At 60.2% G+C, this 25,625-nt stretch overlaps 1 protein-coding gene across 1 annotated transcript; it reads left to right on the top strand.

Moving 5' to 3' along the window:
- WNT4 (Wnt family member 4) lies at positions 1–25,121 on the top strand. Its single transcript, XM_054720661.1, has 5 exons — positions 1–276; positions 14,061–14,296; positions 23,353–23,484; positions 23,572–23,714; positions 24,553–25,121. Exons 1-5 carry the CDS (start codon positions 200–202, stop codon positions 25,018–25,020), a joined length of 1,056 nt encoding a protein of 351 aa, XP_054576636.1. The 5' UTR covers positions 1–199; the 3' UTR covers positions 25,021–25,121.
- The last annotated feature ends 504 nt before the right edge of the window (positions 25,122–25,625 follow it).

Below are 25,625 nucleotides of genomic sequence, written 5' to 3'. Positions count from 1 at the left end.
ACAGTCTGGTCCGCGCCGGGCAGCGGGCGCAGCAGCGGGCAGGGCTGCCGGCAGGCACGGAGGCAGAGCCCCGCCGCGCGCCCCGGCCCGCGCCCGGCGCCGCACCCCAGGCCGCCCGTGGGGTGCCCACCTGCCGCCCCGACGGGAGGCCCCCCGCGGCCCCAGCCGCTGCCCAGGGTCGGGCGCCCGCGGCGGCACCATGAGTCCCCGCTCCTGCCTGCGTTCGCTGCGCCTCCTCGTCTTCGCCGTCTTCTCGGCCGCCGCGAGCAACTGGCTGTAAGTCCGACCGGGACCTGGCTGCGCCGGGCGGGGGCCGGCGGGGCGGGGCGGGGCAGCGGGCGCGGGGGCGCCCGGCAGGTGTCTCGGCCTCGGGGCGCAAGGCTCGCTCGCGCTCTCCCCTGTCCCGGCCGCCCTCTGGGCACCCCTCCTGCCCGCTCAGCTCCCAGCCCGGAGGCGACAGGGGTGGCGGCGGCGGCGTCCGCACCCCTAGGCGGCGTGGGGCGCCGGAGAGCGCGAGGGGTGCGAGCGCGGGGCGGACCCCGGGATGGCGTGGTCGGGCGCGGGGTGCAGCCCGGGCCGAGCTGACAGGTCCCCGAGGAAGTCCATCACCGGGAAGGGCCCGGGTCCTAGCAGCAGGTTAATCCCGAGACGTCCAGGATCGAGCTCCGCGCGCCGCGCTGCGGGCTGGGCTGGAGGCGTGCAGAGACCTGTCTCTGCTCGGGGGGCGGGAGCCAGGGAGAGACGGAGAGAAGGGACCAGGACACGGGGCCTCCGAGAGCCCGGGGCCGGCCTGGGCTCTCCCTGGGGCAGGAAGAAACAACGTGGAGCCCTTAAGAACGACAACAGCCCCCCACTTCTCGGTGTCTCGCCTGAGGAGGGAGGGTTGGTGCCTGCCGGTGTCTGTCGCTGTCTTGCGGAGGCCTGACTCGGGGGACTCCCTGTGAAGGGACAGAGGTGGACTGGGAGCTGCGGGGTGTCTAACGGGATGCGCCTGGCTGAGTGAGTCCACAGGGAAGCAAGAGGACCCCCACTCCTCCATCCCCCTCAGTGACTACGCCCGCATCTTCTGTGGGCAGCCAGTGGGGAGCCAGCCTCCAATATTGATCTGAAAAGCGTGAGGTGGGAAGGGGGTTAGCCAACAGTGTAGCTGGGGTTTCCATGGAGACAGCGGGAGAGGGAAAAATTCTCTCTGCATCAAGACCAGAGAACAAATATCGCCCGTGAAATTGCCCCCAGTGTGCAGTGGCTGTTGCTATGAGGTCATTGCGGCCGGTCCGGGCCCCGCAGGCTGGAAGAGAGTGTTCGCTGGGGTCCAAGCCACCCAGGGCTTGGGGGACGGAGGTGATGTGGAATTCTCCCAGCTGTTGGGAGCGAGGACGCTGAGGCCGCCTGAAGTGGCTGCAGCGCTTTTGTTTTTCTTGGAGCTTTAATTTGATTAACACTTCAGGGGCAGTGGCACAGCCTACAGAAACCAGGGCATCCGCACGTCCTCCCACTGCCCCCTGCAGACCAGCCCCCTGCGTGGGGATGAACCACAGAGCTGAGGTGGGGAGCTGACTCGGACTTGGGGGAGCCTGGGCTCCCTGGAGCTGACTCTTGAAAGCATCGGTTCGGAGCTGGGTCTCCACAGTGAGCGTGCGCATCCGGAAGAGTGAGGACGGGGTCTGACCGCCCAGCATGGTCACGAAAGGGCAGAGAGAGAAGTGGCAATTCCAGGGTCTGACCCAGGCCTTCGGGGAAAAGGATAACATCCACCGAGGAAAGTCCTCGAAGAGCATCTAGTGTTTGGGCTCAATTCACAGATGAGAAAACTGAGGCCCCAGGAGCTAGGAACTGAACCCAGGTGCTCTGGCTCCCAGGCAGTGACATACCCCCTTCTCTGAAGCCATTCCAGGGTCGAACCAGTGTGTCCCAGGTGGTGTCACACCTGGGCATCGAAGCCCAAAATCCCGGCCCCAGCTTTGGGTCACGCAAACCGTGGGGAATTCCAACAGCTCAGTTCTGGGGCTGGCGCCGTGGGGGGTGGGGTGAGGAGGGCGGCCTAGAGGGAGAAGCAAGGTTGGCAAACCTGTTCTCTGCGACGGTGATGGTTCAGGTTGCCACGGAGCGGTCTCTGGATGACCCCGCTCACGCCTGCGCCACCCTGGGCTTTGGGCCTCGAGCCAAGGGTGTCTGCTCAACCCAAGGCAGAAGGAGCGGGGGCTCCCCAGGACCCGAACCCAACCAGAGAGGCTGTGGTAGAGAAGAGATCTCTGGGCTCATTCAAGACGGGGTCATCTGCCTTGAATTTATCAGCCTCCATCGCTGGACTTCTAGGAGCTTGGGATCTAGGGAGAAAGACAAGATACAGGCAAAACCACGAATGGGTGGGGCAGTGTACGAGCCGTTGCTGGCAGAGGAAAGGGTTAAGTGTGAGCCAGAGCAGTCACGAAGTGGGGCACTTGGCCTGGAGGTTGAATCGTGACAACAAGAATCATAATTATAATAGCTCCCACTGTACTCTCTCAACCCTGAAACATCTGAATCCCATTTCACAGATGAGAAAATTGGGGATCCCGGAGGTAATTGCCCAAAGTCACCTAGCTGGTCAACAGCAGAAGGAGCTGATGCAGAAGCTGCTTCTGGAAGGAAAAGCTTCAGGCAGGCAGGCATGCTGGCTGGCACTGTCCTTCAAGTGGGAGCCATGCCAGAGGTGGCTCTCAGAGGGGCAAGGCCTGGCTGTCCACTCCCCTCCTGGTACCTGGAGTCGGGCGTGAGTCCCGGGGCGGCTGGCTGGCCCGGTGCAGGAGCCGGTGCTGTCTGTTGTCTCCGGAGGCCTGGCAGGGAGGCCAGGTGTCCCGCTGCGTGCAGCTGTTGGACAGGAGGAAGCCTGGAGCGGGGAGGCTCCGCAGCCTGAGGCCTGGGCAAGCCCAGAGAAGCTGGAAGCTGTTGATTAGACTTGTGTCTGGCACCCGGAGTGAGCTGACAGCTTGTGGCAGCTCCCACCACTGAGGGAGGGATGGGTGGAAAGATGAAAACAGTCCATCGGTGGATGGCCTCCACTCTGCCACGGACTTGGGCTCAGAAATGTCTCTAAATGTTCCCCCCAAGCAGCAGGGCTGTGCTGGGAGTTGGGAGACTGGGGTTCCAGTCCCAGCTCCGCCCCACATGTTGGGCGCCTTGGATGGGTCTCTTCCATCCTCTGGGCTGCAGTCCTCAGCAGAGGACTAAACCCCACGTGGAGGTACTGGGAAGAGTCAGAGAGTAGACGAGCTGAGGTCTCCCTGTTGTGGATTTGCTGGAGGAAAGCAGTGGTGCACTGAGCCGGGGTCCTAGCAGAGTCCTGTGGGCCAGGGCAGGGAGCCCGTGCCGCACTCAAAGACAGTCCGGCAGAGCGGCTCAGAACCGGGTCTCTGGGACGGCAGGTCGCCCACAGTTCCATCCCGGTTCTGCCACTGACCAGCTGAGTGACCTTGGACAGCTTACTGCACCTCTCTGAGCCTCAGGTTCCTCATCTGCAAAGCGGCACCCACTCTTGGGGGTTTGTGAGGCAAGAGAGAGGCCACCCATGCAGCATCTGAGCACAGCGCCAGGCACAGCAAAGGCAATGGGATGGCGGCTGCTGGAAGCTGAGGGCTGCTGCCAGTGAGATGGGAGTCGTGTCCCTGTTTACGGGGACGATGGAGACAACAGGCCTTCAGGCTACTGCTCCCAAGCCCTGTTTGCCCCAGACTGTTCTGTCCGAGTCCTGTGATGTTACACAGGACACTCAGGGGGGATTTTAGGCTGCCACCTGCCTGTTCTTCGACCAGGGCCCCTGCAAGAGCCTCAGAGAGTAAGGGCGGCCCAGCCTGGCTCACAGGCACGTCCTGCTGGCCCGCGGAGTTGTGGCTGGGACAGCCGTTGGGTGCCGCTGGGGGAGGCGTCACGTGGCTCCACTGGATCTGACTTCCCACAGGTGCGCACCTCCCAGCCAAGCTCCCGTGCATCTGCTTGCCCGGCGGGCTGTGTGATTCCCTTGGCCATGGGCAGAGCGAGGCCTGGCACTCCGGGCGCAGCTCGCTGGGCCAGGGGCGCACAGAACCAGCCCAAATGTCAGTGCCAGCCCCACAGGTAAAGGTGTGGCCTGTCTCCCCGAGTCTCCTGCAGGAAAGGGTACCTCTCTCCCTTCTAAATAGTAAAAGCCCGTCCCCTGGGAGCTCCTCATAAGGGCTCTGGGCACTGAGTCGCCATCGCTAACACGCCCACAGCCCTTTACAGCTGACGCTAGGATTTCTCGGGTCACCCCACTGATAGTTAGGGCCTGTCCTGTGCGTTGTAGGGTATTCAGCAGCATCCCCGGCCTCTACCCACTAAGAAGCCAGTAGGAACCTCCCCCAGATGACAACCAAAAATATCTCCAGACATTGCCCACTGTCCCCAGCAGGGCAAGGCCACCCTGGTTGAGAATCAGGGGTTCACAAAGCACTTTCACACCCATTACCCTCCTGGAGTCACATCACCTCTTCCCCTGCCTTGTTCAGAGGAAGGAGAGTGTATTCTTTTCAGTCCCACTTCGGAGGCCAGAGGTGCGGTGACTTCCCCCAAGGACATCCTGAAAGTCAGAAGCAGGACTTCAACCTGACTGACTCTCACATGTTCAGATCTCCCGGTCTTGAACCCCCTGCCTCTGTCCCCTCAACTATTCGGTATCATCTACAGCTACCGCCCAGCAGTGTGGCTGCTGTTTCTGTGAGGCTGTGAACATCTGGGGGCCCAGGTGAGGCATAAGCACCTCCGGGCACCTGACACGCATCTGACGTGCCGTCGGGGCCCAGTCACCATCTGATGGGTAAAGGCAGGCAGGGCTTGTTCCCTCCAGAGCGTTTTCAGTTGTGGTCAAATGGTGCCCTGTCTTCAGAGACCTGGAGAAGGAGGGAGGTTCCGCTCCACTTGCCTGAGCCTCAGGTGATGCTAAGATGTGCCAAAGTGGGTGTCGGGAAGTGTGGCTGTCACCCAGCAGATCGGCTGCTCTGGCCTCGGCTCCCCAGCGAGGGCACACCCCCTCAGCGCCAGGCTAGCGCTGTCTCCCCCTCACCCTCCACTGCAGGGCCCCGGGACCAGGCTCTGCCACTGGGGTTTGCTCAGGCAGCAGCAGTCACAACCCAGCTGTCTGCTATGGCTTGACTTTCTTCCCTCAACCCTGGATTAGCAATTGAGCAACTCAGCAAGCATCTGACAAGACAGTGCTCCCCAAACCTGTTGAAACTCGCCCAACTCGGGCCCTGTGGGTGCGTTTGGAAAGCTGAGCGTTTGCACCAAGCCTCCTCTTCTTGTTCCTGCCTCTGGGAAGAAAGGCTTGGCCTGAGCCAGCCTGGCACAGAGTGGGCCAGGGAGCCACCAAGTAGGGTGACAGCTGCACGCCGCTGGCCCCTCCAGTCACCCCCACTCCAAACATGCCTGCGAGAGCCTCCGCTGCTGTGCTCGGCAAACTCCGCTGGAAGGCCACGCTGCGGCCCCGTGGTTGCTGTCCAGATTTCCACAGGAGTTGCCAGGTTTTTATCTCTGAGTCCTGAACTGCTTCTTCTGTGATTCAGCCAAACCCAGGAGAAGGCTCGCTCCCTGCCATGACCCCACCAGCTCCCCTTCCCCATCCAAACCCCTCTCCCCTTCCCCCATCTCCTGGAAAACTTGAAATGGATCTTTAAGAGTTCCCTGGCCAAGTCAGAACCCCCGCAGTGGAGGGGACCTGGTCTGAGAGGGGGGTGGGGGGGTGCGGGGAAGAGGGAGGGACGAGCCTCCTGACAGCTCCAGCTCAGGAGGGAGCGTTGCAGAGGCCCATTAGAAGCAGCAGGAAATTGCTGATGAGACCAGAGGGGCCTCTTTTCTGCTGTGATTCTGAATGGTCCTTTCAGACCCCATTTCTCCCTCTGCTCCCGAGTCCCATCACACAGGACTGGGCCCCAGGAGCTCTGCCCGGAGAGCTGGAGACCGCTGGGCATTCCTCTTGATCAAGGCTGCCCCGCTGTGCTGGCACCCCAGGCAGAGGGGACAGAATCGCAGCCATCAGCGTGAGAGGGGCTCTCAGGGATGGTCCGCTCAGCCCGCTCCCCGGACACTCAGCCTCTACGCAGGGGAGGGCCTGCTGTGCCCCATTCTGTCACAGCAAGCACTAATTTGTCAAGACCCACTCCAAAAACAAAAACAAAACGATGCCCACTCCATCCACCCATCAGGCTCTGGGCGTGGCACTGGGGTCACACAGCACGTTAGTGGTAGCGCTGGAACTCCATCCCAGGTCTCCTGTCTTCCCAGGACCTTCCCTGCAGTGGATGAAAGCAGCCCTGCAGCCCCCACCCCTGGCCGGTCACCTCCTCCACTCACAGTGGTCCGGGGGGAGCAGGCGGTGAGCAACTGGAGCAAGAAAGGAACCAAGGTTTTCCCATCTGCCCATTGGGGTGGGGGTACGGTTTACCCACCGAGTCTCCCAGGATTGGGCCTTTAGAAGGGACCCATCAAGGCCAAGGAACTCACTAGGAACCTGGAGCCACCAGGTACGAGCCTCACTCCAGGAGGCCGGTGCTGGACAGCTCAGCTGGGGTTTCACCCATCCCTGCTCCCACCCCCAGGGCTCCCTCGGTGGAACTAGGGAGGACAGATCAACGGTTCAGTGGCTCCAAGGGTGAGGAAGGCACTCGGACAAAGGCTGGGCAGGTCTTTGCGAGGGAGAAGCTCTCTGCTGGCAAATTAGGAGACAAGGCAAGGTCAGCAAGTGCCCTCAGTTTGACACCCACTCACCCCCACAAACACCCCGCCCCAGGGAGAGAAGGAAAACTCGTACCTTCTGGCACAGCCCGGGGTCATCCAGGCTCAAGTCTGATTGGCCACTTCCCAGCCCTGAGTCAGCCACCAGCTCCCCTGGGAAAAAAATACTGTGAGAGGGAAATGGGGGAGTGGGGTCATCTCTCAAACAGGAAGTGGGGGCCACAGAGCCCTCAGGAATGAAATGTGAGGAGCGGGGACACCAGGTTAATGGGAGTAATGGAAACTGGGAAGCCAAGAGACAGGAAATGGGGGTGCTGACTCTTCTGGGGATGGGAGAAAGGGGAGCTAGGAATCCCAGGAGACAGGAAGAGGGGGGCAGGGCCCTGAGGTACAGGAGTGGGGACTTGTGCTCCAGAGGAGGCCATCATCTCCCCCCAACTGAGGACATGCGCTCGGAGCCAAGAGAACTGGGCCTGGGCACTGAGGACTCTGGTTATGCTAAAATGGGCAGCACCCACTACCCTACGGCCACTAGGAGTATCTCCAAGGCCCGCCCTCCTCACGGGCTGCCCCTCCAGGGGTTTCAGGCCAGCGACAGCAGCTTCTTTCGTGACCCCACAAGCTGCAGAGACCACAGTCCCAGATGCTGTCCAGGCAGCCACGTACCCACTGAGACAGCTCCCTCCCCGGGACCCTCACCCCTGAGCAGCCCCGCGCCTTCGCTGTGGTGCAGAAAAGACCTGGGCTCTGGAAGGCCCCTCAGTGGGAGGTGGAGCCACGTCCTCCAGTCACTGGTGCCAAACCGTCATGCCTTTGTGCCTGGGCCACCTCTGGACCCCAGTCGGCTGGCCCAGGCTCAGGAGCCAGAGTGACCTATTTTCAAGTCCTGACCACCCCTGACTGGCTGCGTGGCCTTGAACACCTGTCTCTGAGCCTCAGTTTCCTAATCTGTAAAATGGAGGGGATAATACCCACCTGGGCAACCCTACATGGATGCAATACGGATACATGAAAGCACGTGACTACTGTTTGCAGTTTCCTAATCTGTAAAATGGAGGGGATAATACCCACCTGGGCAACCCTACATGGATGCAATACGGATACATGAAAGCACGTGACTACTGTTTGCAGAGCACAAGTGACAGGGACCTAAGTTGCCTCTCTTCCCGCCATCTAGTCCTACAAACCGTTTCCAAATGCCCTGGGCACACCTGAGCTTGTCCTGGACACCCGTTGGCCCTGCCCGCCTCACCCCAGTGTCCCCAGCTCCTAACAGCACCATTCCCCCCCATCCCATCGCTCACACTCCCGGGCCCTGAAGGATCCATCTGATGGCCCAGAAACACCGGGAAAACAGGTTCCCCCACTCTACATACTCCGTCTGGAGTTTCTGTCCAAAGTCTGCAGTTGGGATCGAGGCTGAAGGGACCCACTATTCCCGATGGGAGTGTGTCTTCCCCTAAGTATGTTCAGCTGAAAAAAAAAAAGTGTCAGGAACCCAGGACTAAGAGAGCCGACGGAGCCCAACAAAGACCAATGAGCAGAACTGGTCTGAGGGTCCAGCAGGGGGTGCCGCGATGAAGAGGCTTTGAGATGGTGGGGATGATGATCACGATGACAGTAAACATTCTAACAATGATGGTAACATGATCATGCTGCCATGTGAACACGCAATTCATTCGAGCCTCCTGAGATACGAACCACCGTTCTCCCCATTCTGTAGATGAGGACACTGAGGCTCGGCGGTGTTCCCTAGCTTGCCTCAAGTATCGCAGAGATGGGAGCCTGACCCAGTCGGGCCATCTCCCTTGCTCAGTGTGCCACGCTGCCTGCCACGCCGAGGGATAAGGGTGGTGGGGACAGGGGCGCCATGGGGGAGAGGCCAGCAGGATGCTCAGACCCTGGGTACAGAAACGCCTAAAGCTCTGAACAGCCGGGGGTGTGGTGGGGATCACCGTTCTGGACGGACCCCGTGTCACTGCTGCCTTCATCGGCCCACACCTCCCACGGTGGCTCGCTGTTCCGCAAGCACGCTGCTCCTCGGCCTCCTCCTCCCTCCCACTCGGCCCTCCTCCTCGCTGGTTCTGGTGCTGCGGGCGGGACCGCTCCTGAGGAGGCTCTAAATGTGGCCGGAGCAGGCAGGGAGGCCAGAGGGAGGGGGCGGAGAGGCCTGGGCCGGCGTCCCAGCCCCCACCTGGACACCCGCAGGGCCAGGACCCATGACACTGATCTGCTTGGCCTCCCAAACGCCCCAGCTATTTCCCGTCTCCTCTCCTCTGGACGCGCGGGGTAAGAGCCGGGGAGGAGTCCGAGAGGTGCGGATTTTCCTCCAGGAATTTGTGTATTTTTTTTAAAAAAGCAAGCAAACCTGGGAAAGCTTGGGACAAGCCCAGCTAATTTTAGTTTCTAATGAAAACAGCAGGTGGCCGAGAGGATCTGATCTCCCTGGCAGGGCCAGGGCCCTCCAGCCTTGCAGGCTGCAGGCACGGGCCGGGCGCGGGGAGGGCCTCCTGGGAGGAGTCTGAAGGACCTGCAGCCCCTGTTTGAGAAGATGGGGCACGAGCTGGCTGGCAGCAGCCTGGGGTGGTGGGGTAACCTGATCGATGGCACGGCTGTGGCTAGAGTCCTGGGTGGCCGGGGCAGCAGGTGGCAGATTGCTAAGCCTGTGCTCAGCAGTGGCAGGAAGAAGCCTAAACTGGGGCAATGCCACTAGGACCGGAGAGGAAGCAGGGATGGTCAGGGCCCTCCGCAGGCCGGCCCAGCCCAGCGGCAGCCAAGACTGATCATGCCCAGGCTCTCTGTCTCCCCAGAAATGGCTTGGGCAGTCGACATTTGAGCCCAGCCCAGCTCCAGGGTCAGCAAGTGGCATGGGTGTCTCTGGGGGAAAGGTTGAGCCGCCTGAAGGTGCACAGAGGGGTTTCCTGAGGTCCCCAGGACCAGGTGGGCCCCTAAGGGTCTCCAAGCCCTCGGCAAACTGAAAGGCAGAAGCTGTCTCCACTGCGGCCCCTCAGCCCCACACACCCCATTCTTACCTCCCCTGAGTCCTCTGCCAGGAGCTGAGCAGCGGGGACCTGGTCAGGACAGAGCCCTCTGTGCTGCTGCACGTTTTTATTCAACGCCTTCTGGGTGCTGCACCCTGTGCTAGGCGCTGAGGAGACCCCGGGCCGGACATGACCCTGAGGGTGGCATCAGCCCCCTGCAGCTGTCAACGGGGCAGACCCACAACCAGGGGGCGGGGAACAGAGAGGTCCCAGTCAGAGCTGGGTTTGTATTCCACACTTTGCCATTCACTAGCTGTGTGCCTTTGAGTGAGTCACTACACCTCTTCGGGCCTCAGTTTGCTCATCTGTAAAATGAAGCCAGACACCCTAAGGATACCGGAACAAGCAAGAAATGCAGGGGATGCCCAGGGTCCTAACTCTCTCCACCCCATTTCCAACTCCATTTCCGGCTCCTGCACCCAGTGCTTCCCAGGCAAGACCCTGGGCTCTGGGAGAGCCTGGGTGGGGGTGGGGCTGTGCCTCCTGTGGCATGGAAGGGGACAGCTGCTGGGCCAGATAAAGGCAGGGGTGGTGGGCATTGGTGCCAGCCATGGGGCCAGGGACACTCCTCAACGGAAGAGGTTTCTCAGCTTCTTCCTGGAAGCTGTCCCAGTGACTCACGGCCCTGGCAGCCTCGCAGCTCACCCCTAAATCCCCACTGCTGTTATTTCAGCCCATCTCCCCTCGTGGAGCCCTGAGCCTAGGGGCGGAGGTGGGAGGCCTCTCCTGTCCATCTCACGTCTCATTCAATGGCAGAACCGCCATCTCTCAGGAGGCCTTCGAGGCTTGGAACCCCCCATCCCAGTCCGCTGAAGGAGAGCTGCCGACTCTGACAGTGGGGATGGCCACACAGACCCACCTGTACCCACGAGGAGACAGCCTCCGAGAGGGACGGGGACTTGCCCAAGGTCACACAGGGGGTTGGTGGCTCAGCCAGGCCTCCCTAGCCTGCTCCCCCTGCCCAGACAACCCCTGGCCTTGAACCTCCCTTCACCAGAAGCCAGGACCCCGCAGTCCAACCTGGCCCCTGGCTCCATGCAGGGGGGCACAGGTTGAGATGGGGACAGGCCAACTCTGGTCCCCCGTGTCACAGAGGACATAGGGGCCCCCACCCTTCTCCAAGAGGCCAGCCCTGGGTCTGAGCAGGAAAGGATCCAACTGGAGGCCCAACTTCTTGTCCCCTCACCCCTGGCCTCCCCAACGTGGACCTGGCCCACAGCCAGTAGCCGGACTCTTGGCGCCCCCTGCAGGCCAAGAGTGCCAGGTGGACTAGCTGCATAGGGGACCCCTTCCCTCTGCTGGCAGAGGCAGGGGGGCACGCAGGCCGCACTGAGGAGCCAAGTGGTCCCCTCGCCTTCCAGATCCATCCTCTCCCTGCCCCTCAGCCGTCTTCCCGCCCTGCGTCCTCAGAGACTCAGCGTCTGCCCAGACACTACCAGTCTGTGCATCCGCTAGGCAGGACCTGGTAGAGAGGACGGGGAGGCCAGGGGAGGCAAGGGGAGGTTGGACTGCCTCAGCCGAGACCACCCACCTCCCTCTCGCCCGTGCTGCCTGGGAAGGGAGAGATCCTCACCGTCACTGCGCACCCACAATGCGCCCAGCTCAGAACCAGATGCAGCAGCCACGTCAAATCACATTAATTTCCCCCAGCAGCCCTCTGGGACAGGGACCATTATCTCCACTTCTGGATTTAAAAAAAAAAAAGCCAGACTCAGTCAGGCCCACAGCCAGGGGCTGATGCTGCAGAGAGGAGGAAAGTGGGTCCCAGAACCTCATCTCCCTCCGGCTGCGAAGGAAGCACCCCCAGTGGTGACCCAAGAGCTTCCCCTAAAGTGCTCTGCAGGCCAATGCCAGCCTGGCCTCCCAGCTGCTCCTGGGAACGTGTTAAAAGCCCAGATGCCCACCTGGAGTGGGGCCCAGGCACCTGCGCTTTCAGCAAACCCACAAATGTTCCAATGCACAGCCAGGTTGGAAAGCCATCACCCTGGTCCAACCCACATGCCTGACAAATAGAATCCAGCTGCGGCTCGCACACCTCCAGGACGGGGCGCGCGGCGACAGGCAGCGCAGACTACACCTCGGCTGTCATCCTCGGGGTGAACGAGCCCAGCCCCCCGCAGCTTCTGCCCGCTGCTGTCAGTCCTAGTCCTTGAGCCACAATGTCTCCACCAACGGCTTTGCAATCAGGCAAAACCAGGTTCGAATCCTGGCTCCACCTCTCCCGGCCTGTGATTTTGCACACAAGGCGGATTGCTTGGCCTGTCTGTGCCCAGGGGTCCTCCTCTATAAAATGAGAGTTTGTTGTCTTGCTGAGAGGATAAAGGCAATAATGTAAGCAAAGTGCTTCGCCCCCTCACTAAGTGCCATAAAAGTTCACTATTGTTTTTTGCCCTGGCCGGCATGCACAGTGGTTAGAGCGTCGGCCCACACACCAAAGGGTCTCGGGTTCGATGCCCAGTCAAGGACACATACCTGGCTTGCAGGCTCGGAGGCAACCAATGGATGCATCTCTGTAACATCAATGTTGCACGCGCTCGCTCTCTCTCTCTCTCTCTCTCTCTCCCCCTCATCTTCCCTTCCATTCTCTCTAAATATCAATGGAAAAAATATCGTCAGATGAGGATTAACACACCAAAAAATTTCACTCTTTTTATTATCATCATCATAAGAATTTCCCATGTTTTAACAGGGCTTTCTGTGTACTTTTCTATGTGGTCACCATTCAACAGTTCACGCCTTCATTCAGCAAAGGGTTGTTGAGTTCCTGCCCCGTTGCCTCGGGCTCACGTCAGACCATCTTCCACAGACAAGATCCCTTTGCCTCTGACAACAGTTCTTGGCTTAGCCAGGACCCGTGGTATCTTCCCCACGTTACAGACGGGGAAAGTGAATCCCCAAAATGGTCACCTTCCCCTCTTAAATCTGCTTTGGACAAGAAATTTGCGGCTTCGCTTGTAGGATGCAACAGCATCTTCACCTCCACCCCAGCAAGCTCCCCCGACCCGGTTTGCTGGCCAAGGGTTCCCCGTAGAGGCGGTGGCAGAGGGACGCTGGCTGTCTTGCTCTGAGCCCAGGTCTGTGTGGCTGAGGCTGAGGGTACAGGCAGGATCTGAGTTTCCTCCTGGGAGGCCATGGGAAGGTGCTCTGTGCTCACCTATAAAATGAGGGGTCTGAACCAGACCCCCTGCCTGGGCACGTTCCTTAAGTCTGTGGTTCTCTGTGCTCTGCTGCTCCCCCAAGAACCCAACAGACACCCCAGGCCGCCCTGCCTGGGAGGTGAGAAGATGGATCTCTCACTGAGCAGGTGGGAAAGGGAGGCAGGGAGAGGAGAGGGGGCTTTCCAGAGTCACCATCAGCTCTCCTCCCATCATTACACTGCCACTTGTACACCTACTATGTGGCAGGGACCCTGGGGTGGGGGGTAGGCTGAAGGGCAGCAGTTATAGCACAGGTCATGCGGACATTCACACCTGGGCTCCAGTGAGGTCCATCCCTACAAACCAGGTAACCTTGAGCCAGTCACTTGGCCTCTCTGAAACAAAGCTGACACTTAGTAGGTGCTCAGTTAATGCACTCCTCCTTCCCTTGAGAGAGGGATCACTTCTTCCTCACCCCCAGGGCCTTTTCCCATCCTCATGAGCATGTTTGTGTCTCGCTCCCAGCCCCCTTGCTTCCTGGTCAACATCATGAAGTGTCTGTCATTAGCTGAGACAGAGCCTTCCTAGGCCCCTCAGGAGGACAGGCAAGAGGAAGGCCCTGGGGGTTGAAGGGTTGGAGGCTCGGCTCTGGCACTTGCTATGTCACCTGGGGCACATCCCCCTCGTGGCCTGCGTTCTGGCCACCGCCAGCCCTGCCTGCCTTCGCTGTCCCATTCCCAAGTGCTGCAGCGCTGATGCTGGTCTCCAGCTGGTGGCCCTGGGATGCGGCTGGCAGTGAGGGTCTGGGATTTGCAGCCAGAAGGTGGGCTCCATGGGGACGGGAAAGAGAGACACCAGAGCAGACAGTGACTCCCAGCTAGTGGGCATCTCAGCAGGAAGGCGGGGGAGCCCAGGGGCTGGGACCACCCCGGTCCCATAAGGCTCTGCCTGCTTTGCGCAACTTGAGGCGGAGGCCTTGTCGTGGGAGACCGCACTTCCCGCCTCCGGCCCCAAGAGCTGGGCCAGAGGGCCTGTCGCTGGATCCAGACAGAAGCTGGCAGCCAGGCCCCGGGCTGGGACAAGTCGGTTCCCAGAGACCTGGGCGTGGACCGGGGAGGGGGCTCTGCATCGCATTCCACCCCCACCGCCCTCTCCCCAGGTACCTGGCCAAGCTGTCCTCGGTGGGGAGCATCTCGGAGGAGGAGACGTGCGAGAAGCTCAAGGGCCTGATCCAGAGGCAGGTGCAGATGTGCAAGCGGAACCTGGAGGTGATGGACTCGGTGCGCCGCGGCGCCCAGCTCGCCATCGAGGAGTGCCAGTACCAGTTCCGGAACCGGCGCTGGAACTGCTCCACGCTCGACTCCCTGCCCGTCTTCGGCAAGGTGGTGACGCAAGGTGAGGGCGGGGCTCGCGGGGGTGCTGGGGGCAGCGGTGCGGGGTGTGGGCCCTCCGCCAGGGGACCCCGGGAGAGATCGCCATTCCCTTGGGTGGGGAATGATACACTCGCTAGTGGCCGGACTATTCAGTCACTTATCAAGCAAAAACAGCACCCTGCTCCAGCGAGGGCATAGGGTGCGGGATCCAGGTGGGGGGTGGGGGGGGCGGTGGAGGGCCGTCAGAGGAGGCGGCTGTCCTTCATGCTGGGTGGGCAGCACTCCTCAGTGTGCAGCACCCACAGCCCTAGGGCTGCCATCTCGTGTTACAAAGGAAGAAATCGAGGCTCAGACAGGCTCCTCGGAGGGTGAACAGCAGAATCAGAATTCAGACCTGGGCTCCTGACCCCCAGCCCCTTGGCACTCAGCCTCTCGTAGGCAAGCCCATCTCGTTCACCTGAACCTTTGACCACCCATCCGGAGAGCCTCGCCGTGCCAGCCCTGAGACCAGGGAGAAACAGCACCAGCTCCTGCCTCCTCGGCTCAGTCAAGTCAACCGCAGCTCGGTAGGGTGGTGGCTTGCACAGCGATAGCGCTCACTGGGGACCCGGCACTGTTCCAAGTGTTTTAACTCACCCGGCCGTTGGTTACAAGACAGGCGTCCGCGTTCCAAAAGAGGAAACGGAGGCACACAGAGGCACGTAACTCGCCCCAAGTCACAGAACGGGGAAGCGGCAGGGCCGGGACGCAGGGCGTCGCTCTTACCCACGTGAGAAAACGCTGGGGCGGAGGGGACACGGGAGTGGGAGCACAGGGTGGAGCCAGGGCCGGGCTCAGAGAAAGCATCCCCAGGAAGGTCAGCCCTCCGCTGGGCCCAGGAATGGGAGCGGGCACTGAGCCAGAGGACGGTGGGCCCGGGCGGAGGGAACGTGCCTGCAGCTAACTGGAAGGCTCCCGGAGAGCCAGCGGGGCGGCTCTGCCCTCGAGGAAGTGCTGTGAACCAGCTGCCTCTTCCTCTGCTTCCTGAGCGTGAAACTGACACTCCGGAGCCACCGGCAGCCCCTGGGGCCGCGTGACGTGCTCAGGCGGCAGGAAGGCGTTGCCTGGGCCAACCTTTGTCTTGGCACCTGTGGTCCTGGACAGCGAGGGCTGCTGGGCTTGTGGCAAACTGTTTGGATGTTGTTGGAAACCAACTGTGATAGAAATTTGGAAGCCATTCTCCCGGGAGCTGGCAGGGGCCAGACAGGCACGATCATGCTTGGCATGACTGGACGCCGCTGCTCGGAGAAGGATTGCGGAGGGTTTCCCGGGACGATGGGGCCGCTGCTGAGGGCGGGGCTGCCTGCGTGCCGAGGCCCAGATACGAGGCTCAGATAACAGACCCTGAGCCTGGGAAGCCCCTCGGACCCAGAGGTGCTTGCTGTTTGGGGTGGACCAGTGGGTGTCAGGCGTCAGGTGCCAGGCCCTTCCAGACCCCAGGCCTTTGCACATGCTGTGTCCTCTACCCCACCACGCACCCTCCTTCTCCACCAGCTCAGTAGGTCCCTCCCCCAGTCTTCCCAGCTCCGCAAGCAGGTGGTCGCTTTTCCTCTTGGCCCTGAACTCTGTTCATGCTCGGGTTTTCCCTTTATTTTTGTATATAATGTTTTGTTTTGAAATAATGTCAAACTTACAGAAAAGTTGCAAAAATAGTATAAAGAATTTTTAACCCATTTGCCTTTATCAGCTTCTCTCTCCTCTCTCCCTCTCTCCTCTCCCTCTCTCTCTCTCTCTCTCTCAAAACACACACGCACACTTTGTTTAAACCATTGGTGTTCACACGGCTTTCGTGACACCGTTTAAACTGTACCGTGAGCCTCTCTCCCCACCCCACGCCCCGGACCCTAAGCCTCCAGCTCTTCCAGGGCAAGGGTGGTACCCAGCACATGGCCGAGCCTGGAGGCAGGAGACGGTCCATAGGGGTCTTCCAATGACAGGAAGCGGGTCCGGGCAGGGACTGGAAGGGGCAGAGGAAGGCAGGCAGGGTCAGTGCTGGCCTGCAGCCGGGAGGGACCCCATTCCTCGCCTGTGCTTGTGACAGCAGCTAAGGAGGGGGCCCAGCCCTGGCTCAGCAAGTTTGGGAAGACACTGAGAACCGACCGGGCGTGGCTGGAACCTGCTCCGGATTACAGTTGGAGTGGCTCAGTCCCCTCCGGGCTGAGGCAGGGTACCCTCCCCCCGAGGTCCAGCACCCGGGCAGTCGTGTCTGCCGGAGTCTGTCTTCCTTTCCATCCATCTCCTCGCTTTTGTATCTTTCATTTTCTTCCTGAGTAAAACGCCTCTTGGAAAAGCCTTCCTGTGGCCCCACGAGAGAAGGGACTTGTCCCTCCGAGGGCTCAGTGCTGCTCACAGAAGGTGCAGGGCTGGTGAGGCAGCTGAGGGAGCGCGTGGCAAGCATGACCTTGGGCGGTGACTTCCCTCCTCCGAGCCCCGGCATCCTCACCTGTCAGTGAGCCCGGCAGGTGTGCTTACCTCATGGGTCGTCGCGAAGATTCGGTGACGTCATGCATGGCAGCACTTAGTGGAGACCCTGACCCGAGAACAGCCGTCCGTCATCACCAGCTGCTGTCGTTTTTGGCTGCGGCAGCGGCAGCAGCAGCCGGCCCGGGCAGGCCTCCCTCACAGCCCCCAGCTCTGGGGATTGGGGGGCTTGGCCAGTACCGCATTCATGAGCTGCCTGGCTGGGGTCGTGACCTCAGACCCAGGAGAGGCCACTGCTGACAGGTGGCCCCCAGAGCCAGGAGCCCCGGTTTGTGGAGGGCCTCCTGCATGCTGTCCGCAGCACATGGCACTGACTCTGAGCGTGTGCAGCCTTGTTCCCGTTTCACAGCTGAGAAGGGGCTCCGGGACCTGCCAACTCTTGGCTGTGGCATCTCGGGGTGAGGTCCTTCGGCCCCAGGCCTCACGGTCCTGCTCCCTGTAAAATAGGGACAATCCCAGACCGACCTCCTGGGCCTCCCGTCAGGACTCAGCGAGGTGATGCCTCTGAAGGGCTCACTGGCTCCCACAGAGATGCCCCCTCGGGCTCTCTTACTGCCTGAGGCTCCCCAGCCTCCAAGCCTGCACTCTCCCCACCCCCAGCAGCGGCGGCCACCCTGCTTCTGTCCTACTGGGGCAAGACAGATGGTGAAATAATGGTGACTGGTGAGGACAGTGGGTAAGTTAGGGCCAAACTGTGCGTTCTAGGCTGAAAATCTCCTGGAAATTTGGTAAAATTGGCGTCTGGGGAAGCCAGGAATGGGGGCAGGTAGTGGCAGTTCTTGGCTGAGCAGGCATTAAGGGCCAGATGCGGGATGGCCTCCGTGTTTTAGTCACTGCTTCACCCTGGCGCCCAGAGCAGCGCCTGCAGCGCAGGTAACTGAGGGTACTTGCTGAATGAATGGAAAGGGTGGGTCTGCGAAGGCTGGGGGTTGCCCTGAGCAGGGCAGAGAGGGCGGGAAAGGGCGCAGACTCCTCTTCTCCGGCTCCCCTCCATCTGCAGACAGCCCCGGGCCCCCCTGCCTCTTTGCATCTCTCTGTGACCTTCATCAAGTTCCTGTCCTGAAAAAGGGACTCAGTGAGCCCAGAGGCCCCTCAGGCTCGGGCTACCATGGCTGGGAGGGGATGTGGTGCACTGGCCCTAGCGAAGAGAAGATTCAAAATCAGGCCCATCTCTCCATCCCCACGCGTCTAGCATCATCTAGGACACCTTACTGGCTGTAGCCTCGGGCTGGATTTACAAAGTAAATGCTTCCCTAGACAGTTTGGCTCAGTGGATAGAGCGTCAACCTGCGGACTGAAGGGTTCCGGCTTCGATTCCGGCCAAGGGCACATGCCTGGGTTGTGGGCTCGATCCCCTGTAGGGGGCGTGCAGGAGGCAGCCAATCAGTGATTCCCTCTCACTATTGATGTTTCTCTCTCTCTTCTCTCTCTCTCTCTCTCTCTCTCTCTTTCTCTCTCTCTCCCTTCCTCTCTGAAATCAATAAAAATATATTACACACACAAAAACAAAAAGCTTTAAAAAAAAAAAAGAAAGAAGTAAATGATTTTCAGTCCGGGGCGGTGACTCACTGAAACCCGTATTCTCATATTTGTCCTCAATACTTGCATGACGTTGGACCTGAGGAGGGTGAGAACGTGCCTTCCTTCTGGTGCCATCAGATAATCTCTGGGGCGTTCTGCCACTGGGAGTTCCTTGAGGGTGAATTCACCTCCGGGGCCCCAGTGCCTGGCATGGGCCCAGCTCACAGCAGGTGGTCGGTGACCGTGGGTGAGGCAGCAGCAGGAAGGAAGGGTCTCTGCCCTAAGGAAGCCTTTAGCCCAAAGGCAAAGACATGGCCAGCTGACTGGCCTCCGGGGTGTGCGTGCCCCACGGACATGGTTTGCAAAGGAATAAAGTGGCACCAATCACGCAACAATAAGCCTCGCAACAGCTACTGTGTCTTGAGCACTCACTCTGGGCCAGCGACTAGACCAAGCACGGTCCCTACTTACCTGACTAGATTTCCAGAGCCAGCTGCCGAGGTCAGTACTGTCAACAGCCCCATTCTACGGGCAGAGAGCCGACGGCTCACGTCGGGGAGTGGCAGCGCCAGGACTCGATCTCAGGCCTGCCTGGCGAGCGCCCCGCTCTTTCCCCACCCCACCCCCGTCTCCAAGCAGCTGTGAGGGGCCTGCTCTGTGCCCAGCCCTGTGCTGGGTGCTGGGTGCTGGGTGCTGGAGGAGAAGTATGAGGAACAGCCTGGTCCCAGGAGCTTCTAGCCTGGCTGCAGAGGCAGACAAACGCACAGGACACGTGGAAGATAAAACATTCTGCGACCCCGTCCGGATTGCGAGGCACGGGCAGGCCAGGGAGGGCAATGCCTGCGGGTGGGAGGAAGTGCGGGAGACGTGCAGGGTCTGCCTGCGGGCAGCAGGATTTCCCATGTTCCAATTGGGGAATGAGGCTCAGAGAGGAAGGTCACACCAGTAGGAGGAGTCTCAACACCGCTTTGTCCAGCCCCGAGGCCTCTCCTCTTCCCCCGTCCTACATCATCTCTTGAATCCAAAGAGGCTTCCTGGGGGTGATAGAGTCAGGACTCAGACACAGGCTGATTTCAAGAAAAAGTGAGTTTTTGCAGAGAGGAAAGCAAAGGAGCCTGGCCGGTGTGGCTCAGTGGTTGAACGCTGACCTATAAACCAGGAAGTCACGGTTTGATTCCTGGTCAGGGCACATGCCCGGGTTTACAGCCTTACTCCCCAGGTGGGGGTATGGGGAAGGCAGCCACTCAATGATTCTCTCTCGTCATTGATATTTCTATCTCTCTCTCCCTTCCTCTCTAAAATCAATTTAAAATATTTTATTTATTTTTTTAATGAAGAGAGAGCAGGGAACTGGAAAGGCGGGCTGGAGCAGGGATGAGGAGAGAATGGAGAATGCTAGTACTGTCTTTCTGAGACCAGTGCCGGTCCTGCCCACTCCCTAGGACCCCCACTGAGTCTGCTTTGGGGGCATGTGAGTTATGCTGGGAATGGCACTTCCACCAGGACACCGCCTGGTGCCGGGGGGTCACCATGCCCAAGGCTTCCTTTCCAGACCAACTCAGCCTCGTCTGGTTCTCCTCCAAACCCTCCTTCCTGCCAGGATGCACTTCCTCCCGCCACCTGGGAGAGACATCGCAGGGGATGTGCTCAGAAGAGCACAGGCCTTGAGTCGAACGGGTCTTGTTCCAATTCCCTCTGGGCCACGGACTGGCTGGGGGACCCCAGACAGGCCACTGAGCCTCGCTTTTTCCTCTGGAGAGCAGAGCTGGTTGCTAAGGTGGTTGTGAGCGTAGATAGTCTATGCAGAGGCCCCGGTGCCCTCAGAATGGGGAGCTACCGCTGGATCCATAAGGCAACTCTGAATTCCCAGCCCCAGGCACCTAGCACCTTGGGAAAGATGGCGCTGAGGCGGGACCGGAGGACACACAGCATTTAGACCAGTGGCACCGGCAGAGGAGGTGCCCTGGGAAGGAGCAAAAGCAGGAAGAAAGGAGTTGGGTGTGGGGTGGGCAGATGGCTCTATGGGAAAGGCAGATGGTTGCAGGGCGGCTGCTGGCACCTGAGAGAGTCCTGCCTTACCCTGGGCCGGCTCTGCTGTCCCCAGAGGACAAAGCCAGGACTGTCTCTCCCAGCAGCTGGAACAGGCCAACCCTGCCCAGGCAGCAGTTATCTACCACGTGGCTGGGAACTCCCTTCTGCTGCGCTCGCAGGCGCCCCGCAATCCGTTTCCTCTCTCAGCAGTTTCCTCCCTCAGCAGTCGCTGCCAGGGGCCCACTAGTCAGCAAGGCTCCAGCCTGGCACCCAGCACAGAGGCGGAGCCAGGAGGGGCCGCTGCAGTAGAGGCAAAGGGCTGGGACCCAGGGCCCGTGAGAAAAAGCTGGAGGAGCCACTGCCACCGGCTCTAGGGGCACGGGGGCTTGGCCACGTTCTCATGGCCTCTGGGGCCTCCTGTGCTGAGCACAGAGGCCAGCTGCTCACCGCCGCCAGTAAAGAACCCACGAAAGGAACTGGACTTGTCCTACAGCACGTGAGACCGAAGGGTAGACCTAAGGAAGTCCCTCTTGGCTTCAGGTGCTAAGAAGGTGGGAGGTGGTAAGAACGTGGCTGGTGTTCTCTTGTTGTTGTTGTTTTTAATATGTTTTTATTGATTTCAGAGAGGAAGGGAGAGGGAGATAGAAAGATCAATGATGAGAGAATCACTGACCGGCTGCCTCCTGCAGGCCCCCCACTGGGGATGGAGCCGGCAACCTGGGCATGTGCCCTGACTGGGAATCGAACCATGACCTCCTGGTTCACAGGTCGATGCTGAGCCGCTGAGCCACGCGGCCGGGCAAGAGTGGCTGGTGTTTATTCCCAAGGGCTCCGCCCGGAGGCAGGATAATGTCAAGGTTGAAAGCGCTGCCTGAGTCCAAGCTTCGGTTCCACCACTTCCCAGCTGGGTCTTGTTGGACAAGTTGCTTCACCACTCAGTGCCTCAGTTTCCTCAGCTGTAAAATGGGGAAACTGAGGGTTTCTTCATAGGGTTGTTGTGAAGAGTATACAAATTATGTCAAGTGCTTAGTGCCCAGCACAGAGTACGCTTCCTATAAGCTTTAGCTCTTTGTATTATTATCTTCTTTCCAGAATCTCTTCCGTCAGGCCCACTCCTGAGCGAGAAAACCATAGCATCTTTGTCCCGAAGCTAGAGCAAGGGGTCCCAGAGTCCTGGCTGATAGATGGGTATTGGTTTGGGGGATGAGGCAGAGATCTCCCTGAGCAACCTTTCAGGGCGCCCTGCACCCCAGGGCCAGGAGCGCTCAAGGGAAGTGGTGAGGCCAGAGCTGGGGGTGGGCCCAGGCTGCCTGAGAGCCCGGAGAAGCGAGGGAGAGAGAGGACCACATCGGGCCACAGCTGGGGCCCATGGCCCTATCTCCTGCTTTCTCTCCCTCTGGTCTTTGGGGCAAAGAATTGTGCTGGTTCAGGCCTGCAAATACCAGAAATACCAGAAACTAAAGTCGTCTCTCTTTGGGCGGCCACAGCACAAAACCAACCAACATGATCCTGCTATTAACCTCGATTAACTTGGAGAGGATTCCATCTCGGGCTGTCGAGGCCCCGGTGGCCCCAGCCAAGGCCCCTGATGCCGGCCCAAAATGGCCAGGGCAGGGCAGAGGGCGGGCAGTGGACAGCGGGTGGTGGGCCGTATCCCCAGTTCAGGGCTGAACCGGGAACAGGGTATCCTGAGCCACCAGGGCCTGAGCTGCCCCCACCCCAGCTCCGCTTTTTCTGCTGCCCGTCCACAGACACGGGCACAGAGGAGGTGATTGTTTCTGTCTGACCACGGCGACTGCTCCCCGGGGCAGCCGAGAGCGCAGGCCTGGGTGTCGCAGAGGTAATTGCCAACCACGGGGCCAAAACCTGCCCCCTCCACTCCTGCGGACACAGACGCTCCAGCAAGAGACAGAAGGACAGTCACGGGCACACAGAGGCCCTCACAGGGCCCAGGAGAGGAGCTGGGCCTGTCTGGTCACACTCCCGGCCAGCCATGCACACACGCACCACACTTGCACTACACACACAGGCACACTCCCTCCCACCACCCACACCCCAGAAAGAGGCTCCACAGAAGCTACACCCCGAGGCACAGTTCCTAGGAGGATAAAAACACCCATTCAGGCAGGGGGCGAGGGCAGGCACCAAAATAGAACCTCTGAGAAGTTCTGGGCGGAAGGGAAAGACGGGCCCAGAGGCAGACGGACTGCGTCTGAGTCCTGCTCCTATCACTTCCTCGCTGGGTGCTAGGACCAAATCACTTCCCCTCCCCAAACCTGCACTGTGCCATCTGTGAACTGGGCACAGATAAAGGGCCCAGTGGTAGGAGGGCCTGTCCTCATTAGCTGTGGTCCAGGTGAAGAGGAGGGGCCACTGTGATTACAATTTACTCTTAGAGATAAGGAAGCAAGAGGAACTCAGGGATGAGCGCAGCCTGAGCAGGAAGGGCCGGGCAGGACCCTGCGGCAGGGGACCCCTCAGAGCTGGGGAATAGGCGCTAGAAGAACTCGGGTTTCAGAGGGAGCCCGCGGGCTGGCAGTCCAGCCTGCCACGTCACAGCCCTGTCGTCTGGGTAGGTCAGTTCTCCTCTCTGAGCCTCTCTGTCGAAGACGACGTGAACACCACTAGCCTTCTGCAGGGGTTGTGAGGACAGTAACCCCACAGAAGCTAACAGCAATGACGCTGGCCTGTCTGCCTGCTCAACTGGGTACCGTGTGACCAGGGACAAGTTGACTGATCTCTCTGTGGGATGGGGACGGCGGCAGTGCTGACCTCGCGGGCGCTGTGAGGCTGACATGCTCAGCACACGTCAGGATGCTGGATGCAGTCAGTGTGCTCAGCATCCGCGTGGTGAGAATGATCGCCAGCAGTGTCACTCCTGGCCCAGGGAAGGTAGATCTCTCCAGGGGCCTCCGGCGTTCAGGTCCCAAATACCCTCCACCTCTGAAAAGGAGGGTGTGGGGAGAAGCCCCGGGACCCAGCCTGCCCTCCCTCTGCCGCCCACAGGGACTCGGGAGGCGGCCTTCGTGTACGCCATCTCTTCAGCAGGTGTGGCCTTCGCGGTGACGCGGGCGTGCAGCAGTGGGGAGCTGGAAAAGTGCGGCTGTGACCGGACAGTACACGGGGTCAGCCCCCAGGGTAAGTGCGGGAGGTGAGGAGGCGTGAGTGGGGGAGCAGGGGCCTGGCCGTCACTCATCTGTGGCCCCTTCTGCCCCCGTGCCCCAGGCTTCCAGTGGTCAGGATGCTCAGACAACATCGCCTATGGCGTGGCCTTCTCACAGTCATTCGTGGACGTGCGGGAGAGGAGCAAGGGGGCCTCGTCCAGCCGGGCGCTCATGAACCTCCACAACAATGAGGCCGGCAGGAAGGTAGCGTGGCATTTCTTCTGCCCCCATCACCCTGGGGCAGGGGCGGACTCAGGAAGGTCCCTGAAACACTCTCCCACCCACATGCCACTCAGAAAACATTTGTTCAGGCTCTCACCAGCACCAGGCACCTCCCGGGAAGGCAGGGGAGCAGGAGCAGTGAGTGGCCCCCTGCACAGCACACACATCCCACCACGTATTGATGTGCACAGGAGTGTGTCCCATCCCTCTGTCACACACACACCCCTAACAGGTAGCACACTAGGATTTGAATCCTGTGTCATAGCAAAGGCCATGTGCTTCTCTCAGATACCATCTGCCTTCTCAATACCTACTCAAGGTTCCTGTGCAGATTCAATGCAAGTGATGTCACCTGTCACTTGCTGTTTCATATGACACTGCCCTTTAAAATGTCTCTCCCTTGCCTAGCCGGTGTGAGCATCAACCCATAAAGCAAGAGGTCTCTGGTTCGATTCCCAGCCAGGGCATGGTCAGGGAACATGCCCAGGTTTCAGGCTCAATCCCCAGTAGGGGGCATGCAGGAGGCTCAATCCCCAGTAGGGGGCTCTCTCTCTAAAATCAATGAAAACATATTTTAAAAATAAAATAAAATGTCTCTTCCCCGCAACTGTAAGTGCCCCGAGGGCAGGGCCCGTATCTTCTTTAACTGTCCCCAACACAGCTTACCAGCCCACCACACATACAGTAGGTGCTTAATACAGAGGAAGCCTGGCAATCATCTTTCTCCGATTCTGCAGCATCCGCCCAGCCATGCCCCCTCCGGCCCCTCCACAGCCTCCCCTGACATCTGTCTGCTCTCTCCCCTGCTGGTCCCGTGCAGGCCATCCTGACGCACATGCGGGTGGAGTGCAAGTGCCACGGGGTGTCGGGCTCCTGCGAGGTGAAGACCTGCTGGCGAGCCGTGCCGCCCTTCCGCCAGGTGGGCCACGCACTGAAGGAGAAGTTTGACGGCGCCACCGAGGTGGAGCCGCGCCGTGTGGGCTCCTCCAGGGCGCTGGTGCCGCGCAACGCGCAGTTCAAGCCGCACACCGACGAGGACCTGGTGTACCTGGAGCCCAGCCCGGACTTCTGCGAGCAGGACATGCGCAGCGGCGTGCTGGGCACGCGGGGCCGCACGTGCAACAAGACCTCCAAGGCCATCGACGGCTGCGAGCTGCTGTGCTGTGGCCGCGGCTTCCACACGGCACAGGTGGAGCTGGCCGAGCGCTGCAGCTGCAAGTTCCACTGGTGCTGCTTCGTCAAGTGCCGGCAGTGCCAGCGGCTGGTGGAGCTGCACACGTGCCGGTGACTGCCGCCCGCCCGCGCCCAGCACCGCCTCGCGGCCCGGGGAAGGCCCATAATTTAAACAGTCCCCCACCACCCGCCCCAAAAGATACTGGTTATATTTTTTGTTTTGGTTTGGTTTTTGGGTCCTCATGTTATTTATTACCGAAACCAGGCAGGCGACCCCAAGGGCACCAACTGGGGTCTCCCTGAAGCCTGGGCCTTCGTGGCTGCCACTGACCAAAGGGACCTTGCTCGTACTTCCGGCTGTCCACGCGTGGCTGCTGCCGACCACTCGGCTGTTATCTGTGTCCGTTTTTCTACTTGTAGACTCAAAGTGGGTAGCAGGAGTGTTACAGCCACGTGCCTACTAACCCTGTCATCTAGGGAAAGAGGTGGCCCTATGGTGGGGGAATTCAGTACCATTTTGCTGGAAGTTGCGCCCCCACACATGCACACGGACCCCTGGCAGCTTCATCCTGGTAGCCTTGTCCTCTCAAGGCCACTGGAAAGGGAATGGGCAGATACCAGGCCAAGAGCAGAGGGTTCATTTCAGCCCTCCATGAGCAGCTGGAGGTTCAACTTCTGTGGGACCTTCCAGGCAGGAAGAGCAGGTGAGGTGAGGGCAGT

Source organism: Eptesicus fuscus, chromosome 9 (assembly GCF_027574615.1).
Source record: "Eptesicus fuscus isolate TK198812 chromosome 9, DD_ASM_mEF_20220401, whole genome shotgun sequence".
Lineage (NCBI taxonomy): Eukaryota > Metazoa > Chordata > Mammalia > Chiroptera > Vespertilionidae > Eptesicus > Eptesicus fuscus.
Note: the sequence above shows the minus strand (reverse complement) of the source record. Positions and strands in the feature narration are given on the sequence as shown.

Excerpts from the sequence above, each read along its gene's own strand:
- WNT4 (XM_054720661.1), top strand. The coding sequence starts at position 200 with ATGAGTCCCCGCTCCTGCCTGCGTTCGCTGCGCCTCCTCGTCTTCGCC. Across the intron at positions 277-14,060 it reads GCCGCCGCGAGCAACTGGCT|GTACCTGGCCAAGCTGTCCT; the intron begins GTAAGTCCGACC and ends CCCTCTCCCCAG. Across the intron at positions 23,485-23,571 it reads ACACGGGGTCAGCCCCCAGG|GCTTCCAGTGGTCAGGATGC; the intron begins GTAAGTGCGGGA and ends CCCGTGCCCCAG.